This window comes from Mesoplodon bidens, assembly GCF_964165515.1.
Source record: "Mesoplodon bidens genome assembly, chromosome: 4".
NCBI lineage: Eukaryota > Metazoa > Chordata > Mammalia > Artiodactyla > Ziphiidae > Mesoplodon > Mesoplodon bidens.
In genome coordinates this window covers 68,457,353-68,471,930 of record NC_138160.1, presented here as the reverse complement: position 1 = coordinate 68,471,930, position 14,578 = coordinate 68,457,353, and the positions used below count along the sequence as shown (strand labels likewise).

The window sequence follows — 14,578 nt, the reverse complement described above, 5'->3', positions numbered from 1 at the left end:
TCATAAATTTGATCACAGTATTAGAGAAACTGAGTGATCAGGAAGCAATAGTGAAGACTCGTTCCTAAAAACAAAATGAAACAAAAAAACTATAATTACTAAGTAGCAAAATGAGCAGACAGACCCCTGTCCCAGATTAAGTTGAAAGATTAAGGTAGTCTGAAGGACTGGCCTTAAATTGAAATGACCATCATAGTAGGGTATAGATTAAGCCATAGGTCACAGTGGTTTACAGCTTTAATGAGGATTCTGTCTATAGGTTTGTTGTTTTTTTTTAGGGAAAAATGCATAATATTTTATTTATATCAATAGAAGAAAAATAAAATACTAAGGTTGCAGAAAGGTATTAAATATTGAATTTACAGAAAATTATATTTATATTCACTCCTCATGGCAAGGTGCTTTCTAAATGCTCCAGACCCCTGGATTATTTAATCCAATCTTTGAGAGATTACATTGTGTATGTAGGATATAGGGTCAATATATGAAAATAGGTTTTTAAAAAAAGCTGTTGCAATTAATAATTTTAAACTCTGTTATCTCTTTTCATAGGTGTTCCGTGGAAATGTTGATAACAACACACCCTATGCTAACTCTTTCACGCCCCCCATAAAAGCTCAGTATGTGAGACTCTATCCCCAAGTTTGTCGAAGACACTGTACTTTGAGAATGGAGCTTCTTGGATGTGAACTGTCAGGTGAGTCTCATATTATGTATTTCTGTACTCTCTTTAAAGGAAAAAAGAGTACATTTGTATGTAGTGTGTTATGAACTTGCAATTTTTCAACACTCGTAGATGTTCATTTCTGCTACAAAATGTCTAGGGCTTGGTTCAATGAGAAAGAGAGAGAGAGAGGAGGATAAACAAGTTCTAAAACATGCTACAGAATAGAATTAATGTAGAAGGGCAATGTATTTCTTTGAGTGGTCAAAGAAAGTACAACAAATTTTCATTGGAAACTTTTGTCAAATATAAATGTGCCTTCTTGATTTTAATAGTAACTATGATTTATGTTTTATGACAAAATTTCAGTAAAAACTGGAATCTGCCTGACCTCTTAAATTGCAGTTACATTTAGGCTATACGGCATACAAAAGTAAGCTTTATCTTTGTACATCTACCATAAGAATTTAGTTTTGTCTTTTTTTTTTTAGGTTTTATGAAACATGTAAATTTATCATTGCTTCCAAGGAGACAATACTTTACAACCAAGATTGCCACTATAAATTCATTCTTAGATCATTCTTATCTAACAATCTGCTTATTGTACGAACAGTGGTTTTCGAACACAAAGATAATCTATCAAGGGACTCAGATATAAACAATCCTTGTCTTCCAGGAGCATCAGGACTAGATATAAAGATGAAGACTTTATGAGTGGATCTCACAGTCATTCACTTTCAATCTAGCTAGATTCTGAACTAAACAGAAAATCTGTCTAGGCATTTCACTGTGCTATATTTTTGGTGGTTGTTCTTATATTTCTGTCATCAACATTTACAAACTATCTTTGCCACTTTGGCCTGAGATTTTGTTCAAACCACTGTGTTTTTAAGAAAACTAAAAATTCATGTGTGCCCCACTTTTTAGTGTAACCTCCAAGTATGAGAGACTTGTCATACTTACAGAAGTGCCGTTTAGTTTAAAATAGGACACATCCTTGCAAAGAGACAACTGAGAGCTTTTTATTCATTTCAAACTGTTGCATATAGGTTAAAATGCACACTTTATCTATTTCCCTTCTTGTGTTTATTTGTGATGTTAAGAAAGGGAATGATTTTCAGGGAAACAGAAGTTACTATTAAAAAACAACCAAACTTTAAATGAACCCATTACATTCAAGGAGTTAGAGACATTTGGGCAGATGAGTAAATCTATTGATATTTTAAGAATCACATTTTCATATTATATATGGCTGTTTTTTATGAAGCAATCAACATACAGTTTTAGTACCATTAATTATCGTAATGGGGATGTTTTCCTTATTTTGGTAATTTGAACTGGCTTATTGACTACCAGTAAATCTCAGCAGAATTATTGCTGCACGGTGTTTATATTGCATGCCACTATATCACCACAGGCCAGTGTCATCAGTAAGTCATTCATCATAAAGCAATCAAGAGGAAGCCACCATATGATGAAGTTTGCTGTTAAGTCCCATGCTTTTTAGTTGCTACAACATCGCCTTCCCCAATTTTTCAGTCTTTTGATTCATGAGGGCCAGTCTCTCAGACATGACACAGTTACACCCCTAAGATATGAATATATTTTACTTTCAAGTTTGACAAGAGGTTACACCTGACCCTTTACGGATTTTTATATTTTCAAAAAGAAGCCACACCTCATCTCCCAACCCCACAAAATGATTTTGAAAGTGTATGCAGAGAATAATATCTCTTAATGAATGCTTATGAAAAAATAAATAAAAATTTAAAAAACAATGAGACTTCCCTGGCAGTCCAGTGGTTAAGACTCTGTGCTCCCAATGCAGGGGGCATGGGTTTGATCCCTGGTCGGGGAACTAAGATCCCACATTTTTTTGGTGTGGCCAAAAAAATTAATAAAAATGTAAAGCTAGGACACCACCTCACTTTAGAAATAATCAATTTTGTTTTTAATACCTCATTTTGTTCAGGTGCTCTCCATGTTGGTAAAAGAGTTAACTTATACATATAAAAATCATATGGATGAGAAGGGAAATTGGTGGTGTGAGGCAAATTGGCAGAGAGGTTAGCTATAACACTTGGAAATAAACATTAGTAGAATGTACCAGACTATTTCCCACAATCTAGTGCAACACTGTAAAGCCCAAGGCTGCCTTATTGTATTCAATAAACTGTTATAAGAGCTGTCAGCCTGCCTAGAAGATAGCAGTTAATCTTTTTCCAGATACTTACAAAGAAAATTCCCCTAAATTCTCGAAAGAGATATGATTTAAGATGTTTAGAATGAAATGGATCATGACCGTAATTAGTAGAAGAATAGTCATTCATTCATTCTTTGAACAAATTATTCAGCACTTCCCTGGGCTGAGTACGAGGCAGCAGAGTGGGTAATGAAATGAATTCTATAACTAAGCAGAAATGGTCAAAGTAAAGGTATGCCTTTTCTATCCAATACTTCAAAAACTGTGTTACATCTCAAAAAGGAGAAAAGCAACTTTGTGTCTCTTTCCTTTGTGTCTCTTCTGCAAGCCAAGCAGTTGTACAAAGATTCCAGTGGCAAGGTGGGGGGCTGGTGGTGATAATAGAAGAAAAAGTCAGAAATCCATAATACAGACAACGCACATTACCTTAGAACTGCTTGAAGATAGAGCATGCTATTAAGACTTTAGAACTTTCTAAAATCTTTGAGATTTTTGTCATGAAATTTTTCTTTTTCAGAATTTGTATTTAGGCTTTAGAACTACTTATATCATGAAACTTGGGGTATAGGTCTCCTATGCCTGCAACTCAACAAAACTTGAGCTAAGACATACAGTTGGCTAGCCCTCTATGTCAGTCTCTGTCATGTTTGCATAGGATAGGAATTTCCTAGAAGGTGGAGGTGAAGGCAAATATGGAGGAGCTTCAAGAAGGAAGACTTGATCTAGATCGACTAGAACAGAAAGCAAGTAATTGTAATTAAGAATTATATTTATCAGTGAAAAGTTCTAAACCACCTCTCTTAGAGCCTGGACTGAAAATGGTCTAGTTTCAGAAATTGCAACCAGTCATAAGATATTCTTTAATACTCACTGGTATGCTAATTTGGGGACTTAATACTGTCATCTGTTGGAATAAGCTTTATGGAGATAATAAAAATAGCTAATGTTTACTGAATGCTAGCTATATGCCAGCACTGTTTCTAAATATTTCATCAACTAATTTCTTAGAAGACTTTTTAAAGATAATTTTGATTATTATCACTATTTTATAGATGAGAAGACTGAGGCACAAAGCAGTTAAATAATGAGTACAAGGCCACACCGCTAGTATGTAGGGCATTAGCAGAGTATGAGGAGATGACATTGATCAGAGAAGTCTCCTATTTTATCTTGGCTTTCTTGATGATCAAACTTACCTGTGTGTTCCTTGGCCAAAAGGTAAAATTTTACATATGGGAGACTCAGCCTCTGGCTAATATGATAATAGAATCATACTTTCCATTACAAGCTTTGTGAATGTAATTTTGTCACAATTGCAATTCAACATTGGGAAATACTGTATATATGTACATACATACATACAAGATTTTTCAAGGGCAAACAAACCCAAATTCTGTATCATGTCAAACCTGAAAATATATGTGGCAGATTTGAAAATCTTCAAAAAATATCCAATACTAGAGGTTATGGAGTATGATTAAAACATAAAGATTTATGAAAAGTCTTGTCCAGTAATGGTTTTTGCTAGAATTAGCTTATTTTTTTTCTGTTATCTGTTAGTTTAAATTCTACACTAGCACAATGTGAGGTATATGGTATATGCTGAATAAATATTAGTTTCCTATCTTCCAGAAGAAGCCATGTTGGTATTATAAGAATCAGTGATAATGATGAACAGGTTTCTTAGAAAACAAATGCTGTCCAGTTTAGAATATACCATTGGAGCAGTTTGTGAAAGTGACCTTGTCCTGAGGGAATTTTCATTTTCAGTATTATGAAAACAAATAAAAGAAAACCAAATATCCTTTCTGAGAAAATGTTCCATTTTTAAAGACAAAATGGAACTCTTGAAAACCGGGAAACCGTCATGAGGTTATCAGTAATAAGATAGGAGAGAGCATTTCAACATTGCTTTCATTTTGCAAAATCATCTATCACAGAAAAGTAGTTTGAATTGTCTGTCTTGTTTTCAATTTTTCCAAAATATATTCAGACAAAATAACTTGAATTGGTTACCTTGTTTTTTGATTTTTTTCCCGATTTATTTCTGATTATAGCCTTTTTTTGAATTTAGATGCTCTCTCTTTGGGGGAATGAATAGCATTATGCTTAATCTTCTCTTGCCTATCCAAAATGAATGCAGAAAACTTCCCAGCATGATCAACTATTTTTCTCATAGAGCCCTTATCATTTTCTTCCAGGCTGTTCTGAGCCTCTGGGGATGAAATCAGGACACATACAGGACTATCAGATCACTGCTTCCAGCATCTTCAGAACTCTCAATATGGACATGTTCACTTGGGAACCAAGGAAAGCTCGGCTGGACAAGCAGGGCAAAGTGAATGCCTGGACCTCCGGCCACAATGACCAGTCACAATGGTTACAGGTAATATTTTCTAAAAATGTCTCACTACCCACTTTTCCTCTTCCTTAGAGGATTTCCTGTTGGTTAGATAAATATCGGAGTCATTATCTTCATACTAGTTTAAATGTGCCTTCCTCTGTGGCTTAACTAAATGGGTAAAACAAAAATTCTTTATGAATCTGTTTTCATGTGTTATTTTTACTCTGATGTTGATTTATAGATGCTACTGTGAGATTGATGCAGCAGGGTGGACCAAATCACACTACATATAGGTCAATTTGATTGATTATGAGAGGATTTGCATTTTAACCCTCATCTATTCTAATGCTTTGTGTCAATATTGGTTTGAAAGCATCACAGCAGGAATCCAAACTGCCTTGAAATCATGCCACTGACCAGCAGATTGTTCCCATAGAATCATGACTCATGACTTATTAGCTCTTTATCTGTGGTTGCTAAGCAATGGAGCAATTTGATTACATTCTCATAAGAAAGCTTGCTTGTAGAAGGAAAACATAGACGTTGCAGTCTGTTTATCATTTGCAAATGAGGTAAGATTATAGTCAGTGCTTCTTAAAACAACCTTCTTGAAGCGCACTTATTTGTGGAGTACTTTTAAGTATACACATATTTGTTAATGTCTTCTGTAGCAAAGAAAAGTAAGACAGCTTAATTCTATAATGAGGTCATTGTATTTGAAAGATATGTGTTCTCCTCTTATTGATTTTTATGCTGCATGTATGAGTTTCAAAACTGTGGTAATTCATTGTATTTCGGGAAATCATGAAAATAATTACAATAGCAAATGTCACCCCTCATCAAACCAGATTTGCCACATATGAAACTGTTCTTACCAAGTCACCTGAAATTTCCAATAGTCTCTTCTTTCTTGACCCTACTTTTCCCTATTCTTACAGAAATATTCACTTTTTTTTCTTTACTGTCCCCTAACATTCTACCTGGATCTTTATTGATCTGAAGCTTTATTTAGTTCTTTCATTACCATACACAATGGATAATTATGTATGTCTTTCTCCTTTTACTATTCTGTGAACTTTTGGAAGGTAGGCTTTATACATATATATATATATATATGTAATACAGGACACATTTATCATCCCAGAACCCAGCCTCATGTCCTTGCCTATATGTAGCAGTACTACTAAATTAAATCATTCATTTGACAAATGTTTGTGATGTACCTCTGAAGCGTCACATACCATGATAAATAGTGATTGCACATGAGTGAGCAACACACTATTCTTGCTCCTAAGACATTACCTCTTTCATAAACCATTCCTTTCATTTGGTTTGCATGACACCACACTTTGTTTTTCTTCATCCATCTAGCCGCTGCTTCCCACTGTCCTCCAGGCCACCCTTCCTCTGCCTGTTAACTTCCTGACAACCTCATTTTCACCAACTCCACACACTCACATTAGCCAATTTAGTGAGTACTGTTTATTTCAACTACTGAAAAAAGGATTCAACTTCTCTAAAATTCTTTCTCTTCTCACCATCCCCACTGCCACTTCCAGGATCTAGTCTGCCACTCTCTTTCACCTTGGTTTTTCAGAAGCCTCCTAACGAGCCTTCTGGTTTCTGGTCTGACTCTCTAAAAACCTGTTTCCCAAATTGTAACCTGTGTGATTTTTTTTCCCTAAAATGTAGATGTGATTCTTTTACTCCTTTATTTAAACCCTTCAATTGTTCCCCATCAGCCTCAGAATCAAGTGCAGCTTCCTTAAGATAGCCTAAAAATCTTGGCGTGATTTGGCCTCAATTCACCTCTTAACCACACTTCTAAATTTGCTTCAGTTTCTCAAACCATACACTACCTCTCTCTTCCCCTTCCGTTATAAATGTGCTCTTCCTAGAGGAAAAGAATGGAGACAGCACCACTGCCCAGAGCATCCCCAACCTTCTGTTGGTTAAATCCTTCAACTCTAGTTTAGATGCACTTTCCTCTGGGAAGGCTTTGCTGCCAGCTCCATCCCACACCAAATCTGGCTTAAGTTCTCATCTGGATACTACTGTGTCCCCTGTAATTCTCTCACTGTCACATTATCACACTCTATTGTGTCTTCATGCTACATTATTTGCTCCAGGAAGGATGGAACCACGTTTGCCTTTTTCTACTTTCTCAGTCTGTTGTCCAGTACCTAACTAAATACCTGTCACAATACCTGACATGTGGTAGGCATTCAATAAGTACTGTTTTTGTTTTACTGAAGTATAGTTGATTTACAATATTGTGCTAGGTTCATGTCTACAGCACAGTGAACATATATATTTTTTTTTCAGATTTTTTTCCCTTATAGGTTATTATAAAGTAATGAGTATAGTTCCCTGTGCTATATAGTAGGTCCTTGTTGGTTATCTATTTTATATATAGTAGCATGTATATATTAATTCCAACCTCCTAATTTATCCCTCCCCCATCCCTTTCCTCTTTGGTAACCACAGGTTTGTTTTCTATGTCTGTGGGTCTATTTCCATTTTGTAAATAAGTTCATTTGTATCTTTTTCTTTGCTCTAGATTCCATATATAAGCAACATCATATGATATTTGTCTTTCTGTGTCTGGCTTACTTCACTTAGTATGATAACCTCTATGTCCATACATGTTGCTGCAAATAGCATTACTTCATTCTTTATGGCTATTTTCCATTGTATGTATGTACCACATCTTCTTTATCCATTCATCTGACGATGGACGTTTAGGTTGTTTCCATATCTTGGCTATTGTAAATAGTGCTGCAGTGAACATTGTGGTGCATGTGTCTTTTCAAATTATAGTTTTCTCCAGATATATGCCCAGGAGTAGGATTGCAGGATCATATGGTAACTGTAAGTTTAGTTTTTTAGGGTACCTCCATACTGTTTTCCATAGTGGCTGTACCAATTTACATTCCCAAAATAAGTACCATTGAATGAAAGAATGAGTGAATCGATCGAAGTACTATTCAATTTAGTGATTTGGGCCTAAAATGCATATAATTTGCCCCACAATTTAAGAGATCAACTGCTAATATCCTCAAAGTTTTAAGTAATATTTGAAAATAAATCTAAATTTTCATATTAAAGGTCTGGCCTTTTTAATAAAGGAACTAAATTTTCATAATTGATAGCCTTTATGAACTTTTCAAGTTCTTAATTAGAAGAAACCATGGAAAATATCCTTTCCGTTTGTTAGACTTGAATGGTGAAGTTAAACTTGTTCTTTGTTGCTGTATAATATTTTTAAAATTGAAAACATTTCAGTCATATCTAAGATTAACTGGGTGTGGCCAACATTATTTGTGAATCATAATGCCATGTGGAATAAGACAAAATATTTTACACCCCATAAGTAACTCAGACAGGCTGGTAGACTCTAGAAATACCCACATAACGGTATTTCCAATGGCAAATTTCTTTAGAAAGATCAAAATAAAACAAGTATTTTTACATGAATCAGGGTGTAATGTTCAATGCAAACCTTCATCCATCACTTTTTTTTTTTAATTTATTTAATTTTGGCTGTGTTAAGCCTTCGTTTCTATGCAAGGGCTTTCTCTAGTTGCGGCGAGCAGGAGCCACTCTTCATGGTGGTGCACAGGCCTCTCACTATCATGGCCTCTCTTGTTGCGGAGCACAGGCTCCAGACACGCAGGCTCAGTATTTGTGGCTCATGGGCCCAGTTGCTCTGTGGCATGTGGGATCCTCCCAGACCAGGGCTCAAACCCGTGTCCCCTGTATTGGCAGGCAGATTCTCAACCACTGCGCCACCAGGGAAGCCCCCATCACTTTTTTTAAGATGACTTTTCATCTGTCTTCTTAAAGTCACTTGCATGCTGAAATTGATTCATTCTGTTGGTGACAGATTTTCTGACAATTCAAGAACTAGTTGTTCGTAGTATATGTCTATTTTTTGTTGTGTCAAAACATATTCAGAATCTCCAAGGCAAGGTGAATTGACATCTTTATTTATTTTTATTTTTTCGTTTTTGACATCATGCAAGAAAATACTCCAGAATTGACAAGTTTTAGTGTTTTCTCCTCAAGAGAGTAGAATCTGTTCAACTGTACATTGTTACACTTGTTAGTATCTTTGTTGAAAATAAGACTAATATGTTCATAGATAATGTATAGGGTGATTTCTTTTTAATTTTTGGTATAGAATCAATTTTTATCCTTATTTAAGGCTTCTGAACTTATAAATTTTGGCTGTGACCTTAACTAAAATGCATCAATTCTGAAAAATAGCATGGCTGCCATTTAAATCCTATTTCTTCATTATCGGTCTCCTACTAATTGTTTTTTAAGAAGTTTCTTTTATATGACAACTATACATGTAACGCTTTAATAATGAGAATTTTATTTCAGTTTCATAGTTTTTTCCAAAACCTGATCATATAGTATCTGGAAATACAATTGTTGAAAATGAAACCAAAAAAAAAAAAATCCTTTACCCAATTGTGATATATTTTAAGGAATCTTTATGCATTCTTTTAAGGAATATCTTATATATATATTATATATATATAATATATATATATTATATATATCTTATATATATATTATATTATTCTCTACTGAAATCATGTTCTTCTTAGAATGTCTATGTGCTTTTAATGTTCATTTTCAGGGCCTTTTCAACAGATTGAGTAAATTCCTTTTTATTTATGCTCAGATTATAAAAACTGATTAAAATTCATCATGAGGTTGAGATGTTTAGTGACATTCTATCAGGAGTAGGAACATTATTGATGATAATCTTATAAATTGTGAAGAAATATTTTGCTACAGTAGTTGCATCTAAACAAAGAACACTCTACAAATTAACTTGGATTGATTAAAAACTTGTTTTAAATAAGACATCATCAATTCTCTTATAGTGAATACACTGTGTATATACTCATTGCCCTATTTTTTGGTGGTGACTATAGAAAATGGATAATTCATCATCCATAATTGAATCTATGAAAATTTTTTCAGATTTCATAAAGGGTAGCATAATATAAATGACTAATAGGAAGAAAAATGTCCGAGTGTCACTTAGGAAATGACCTTTTGGTCTATTTCATGGGACATTTGCTAATTTAAGGTAGTCTGCATAGTATTTCAACCAAATTAGTAGAATTAATAGAGTTGTTAGACTGCACATTTTAATGCTGACCTTTGTCAAAATTGCAGCTAACCCTATAGTTTCATTTCAGTACTAATTTTGTGGAAATGTGTAAGAAGGCAATTGAATTTAGGTTTTCAAATTAAATAAGCCTTGTTTAATTTAGTCCATTTCAGATTTTTAAAAGGGAGTATTCTAGCCATAAATTTTATAACTTCTTTAAAGCCATTCACTTCCCTTGCTCTCTGGACAGTTTATTTACAGAAGAGCTAAAGGAACGGTTTTTGAGGATCAAGGGACCTCTAAGCCACTGGGAAACGTTTGGCAATATGAAGGAATATTCTGATTTCCAATTCACTATTTCAGTCTTTCATATCTAGTAAACAGTAAGCCTGCAGGAAGGTTTCAGTTATAAAGCAGATCTACAAGAGATCAAATAATGAAACAATTTATGCAGGATTGTAAAACATCTTCCATCTTTCATAAGTGGCAATATATTTTGGAGTGTATGAAATGAATCAAAGGAGGTCTATACTTTGCTTGGATTATGAATTCATCTTTAAATTTTTTTATAATTTTATAATATCAAAGGAAATCTCCATGATCCATTAGGAAAAAAAAAACTTTTAATGAGCAAAACACAATTGAGTAGGATATTTATACAGAAAATACTTAGAGCTCAAAGAAAAGTGCCATAAACATCAGTGTAGCTGTACTGAGGGCATAATTCGAACTCCAAAAATCTGGTTTTGAAGGCTGACAAATCACAGCAATACTCTGGGATCAGTTTTTGCTCTTTTTCTAAAATGTAGCTATTACAAAAAAAGATAACCTCTCAGGCAACCTTCCCTTTTAAAAAACTCTCACACCACTAAGATTCTAGTATCTAAATGATGATTGGCCAAATCCAAAGTAGTCAGAAAATTACCAAACCTACCAGATAATTTCTGGTGAAGTTAACAACATCATGTAATCTAATTAGTGTTATGGTATAGCCATATAATCTTAAAATTAACCTTTAAAAAAGCTAACTTTTATATTCTGCATATTATAACTACTCAATACCCAAAATTTTTCCCCCTACCTTTCCACCCATTCTCATTTTGAGTCATTTCTTTGTTTTATATCGCTCTTTAAACAGCTTGAAAGAAAAGAATTCCCTAAGACAAGGCAATGAGACCTATCAAGCCATTATGAAGTACTAACACATTAGCATTTACATATAGCACATCATGAAAAATACACAAAGCAATAGTTCTGGTGGCAGAGGAAGGAGTAGATCAGATTGAGTGCTGGGTGCGGTTTTGGAAGGCAAGCCCCGATGGTACATGAAAATTGGATGGAAGCTTTGTGGTTCGGAGGTTATTTTAAATGGCTTCATAATTTTTTAATTCAAATAAATATTTTTGCAACCCCTCTTACAACAAAATACAATACCACGTGCAAGGAATTGAAAGATACATTCGGCATTGTGTCCACCTGCAGGTGTGATTACTGATGCCCTAATTGTTATGGATTCAACATTCCAAAAGCAATAAACAGGAACATGGAAAGCTGGATGCTTCTACTTAGAAGCCATATTTGAAACCACTGAAAAACTGAACAGCAGGATTTAAAAGAATTGTATATGCACAGCAGGCCCATTCGTGTTTTTATGATAATGAAAACTGAATGACTTCTGATTCCTTTGTATGCAGATAAATTTTAATTTGTGGCATATTAGCTATCTTTATAGTAACAAAATATAGTTATAAGAATAGTAATCATTTCCCTCTAAAAATATGAACTGAAAATATGCCAGTGAGTAAAATTTAGAACTTGGGAATACTGTTTCAAGTAAGATGAGCATTTGTGAAGGCTTTCAAATAAAATGGGAATCAACTTTAATCAGTGATCTCATTTTGTCTTTAAAGCAGCCCACTCAGTGACTAAGTTATTTCTGTTTTAGGAGGCTACAGAGATTCTGAGAGATTTGCTAAAGATTGCACAGCCAGTCAGCAGTACAAGGGGAGCTCAATACACCAGGAAACTCACGCAATGATTTTTACCACAGTATTTTGTAAACCATTTAGTGAGTGAGGGGATTCCTTTTTTCAGGGAATGTTTGTTGGATTAGGAAGCTCTTCCAGGGTCCAGTGCATAGCATAGCTCTGGCCATACCTTCCTTGAAGGAGAGCTTCTGCTACCTCTTTGGATCCAGCTTGCCCTCTAAATCTGTGCTTCTACACTGTAAAAATTGTATAACCCTTACGTTTTTAAATATTGAACACACACAAGTTAAATATTTAGAAAATATAATATCTATTTTTTGGTTTAAGATAAAACAAATAGGAAATATGATGAAAATTCTAGCTTTCTTCCTACAACTCGATGGTGGGTCCTTTGTGCACACACCACATTTTAGACAGCGCTTCTTTGCTCAACACTTGGTTGTAGTTAAGTTCACCTGGCCTGGTTACTTTGGTTTATACTAGAGATCTTTGTAATTTTTCTTCTAAACCAGTGGTGCTTTGATGAATAGTCATTCAGTTTCCATTTACATTTATGAGTAAGGTGTCTTTCATTTGTGAAGTATTTATTTGCCAGCTAATGTCGACATAAAATAAATTTATTTATAGCAAATATTACATTCATTTTCTCTTTCACTATTAAATTAGCATTTCTGTGAGGAAAACATGCCTCAGTGAAATGACTTTGAAGTTTCTTATGTCTCCGTTTTATGCTGCTATTGTATTTCTTTGGCATGGTATGTCTACTGGAAAGTGAAGGTCCATCTACCCTTGCTCATTTCCGTATTAGCCTTTGGTTAGAATATTCTCTCATATCCCTTATGATGTGCCTAAGGACATAGCTGCCTACCAATTATCACTTTCTGGAATTAGTATATATTTTAATCACTTTCTGGAATTAGTATATATTTCAGAGGAAAATAGATATCAATTTCCTTGGCCAGGACAGATTGTGGGTTCAATATCAAGGCCAACCAGAGTTTTGACTTCTTAACTCATGACTTAAGCTCCTTGCCCAGGTCTGTCTAGATATCCAATGCTGCTTCCTCCATTTGGCCTGCCTGCTACTCCCTGCGAAACCTGGTGCACATCTGACTGCCCTCCCCTTGTGCCCTCTTCTCATCTGAGCTTTGCTGGGTCCTTGTTCTTTGGTTTATCTCCTCTTTGGTCTTGCATTAGGGCTCCAGCCTGCCCTCTGAAGGCTCATTGCCTATTTATCATCAGCTCATTTTCATCTTTGTGGAGTTTCAGCCCTTCCCTGGCTCTCACAGGGCCATAGCTGACCTCAGTCTTAGCTCTCTTAGCTCCTGGTCCTGGCATTCAAAATTTTTATTTTTCCAGATGCATCTTTTCTTCACATAGTTCTACCAGCGGAATCCAGTCCCCCTGACTACAGACCCAGAGTTTCTAAAAGGTCCTTTCTTTCTCAGTCTGATTATGAACTGATGAAATTAGGATAACATATATCACTCTTTCATCCTGAAGATGTATGTTCTTTAAAACGAATTAGATTCCCTTTCTCCCCCAATGGTCATTTTTATCAGCATTTTTCAAAATGTACCCTGAAAAACAGTTTCTATAAGGTTCTCCACAAAAAAAATAAATAAATAAAAGATTCTATGCTGAAATATATTTAGTAAAGTCTATATCCTCTTCTCTGTTCTTACTGATTCAGATGAATATTAACATAGGATGCTTAAGAATCCTATAGGAAAGAGATTTGTTTTATTTGGTGATTTTCAAACTTATTTGGTCATGGAGTGCTTTTTAAAAATAACTACCAAGAGACTTGCCTGGTGGTCCAGTGGTTAAGACTTTGCCTTCCAGTGCTGGGGGTGCAGCTTAGATCCCTGGTCGGGGAGCTAAGATCCCACATGCCTCACAGCCAAAAAACCAAAACATAAAAGAGAAGCAATATTGTAACAAATTCAATAAAGACTTTAAAAATGGTCCACATCAAAAGATCTTTTAAAAAAACTATATATTTAAATTAATTAATTAATTAAAAATAAAAATAACTACCTTAACATCTCCAGAAACCACTTTAGAATATTCTGTATTAATTAATTTGCATTTCTGTAGCACTTTGTTGTTTTCAAAAGGCTTTTCTAATAATCTGTATCTTTATAATAATCTGGAGACATATAATTATTTATGTAAAGTGTTCTGTCCCAAAATAGGAAAAATTATAGAGGTTATATGACTTAATCCTGTAAGTATCAGAACT

General features: G+C 34.6%; 1 protein-coding gene across 3 annotated transcripts in view; it reads left to right on the top strand.

Moving 5' to 3' along the window:
- The window catches only part of EDIL3 (EGF like repeats and discoidin domains 3), a 428,938-nt gene that overhangs the window by 306,580 nt on the left and 107,780 nt on the right, over window positions 1–14,578 (top strand). For all 3 annotated transcript variants that reach the window (XM_081232430.1, XM_081232432.1, XM_081232431.1), the window contains 2 exons: window positions 553–697; window positions 5,069–5,253. In XM_081232430.1, the coding sequence (XP_081088556.1) occupies window positions 553–697; window positions 5,069–5,253 (330 nt within the window). The remainder of the gene's footprint in view (window positions 1–552; window positions 698–5,068; window positions 5,254–14,578) is intronic.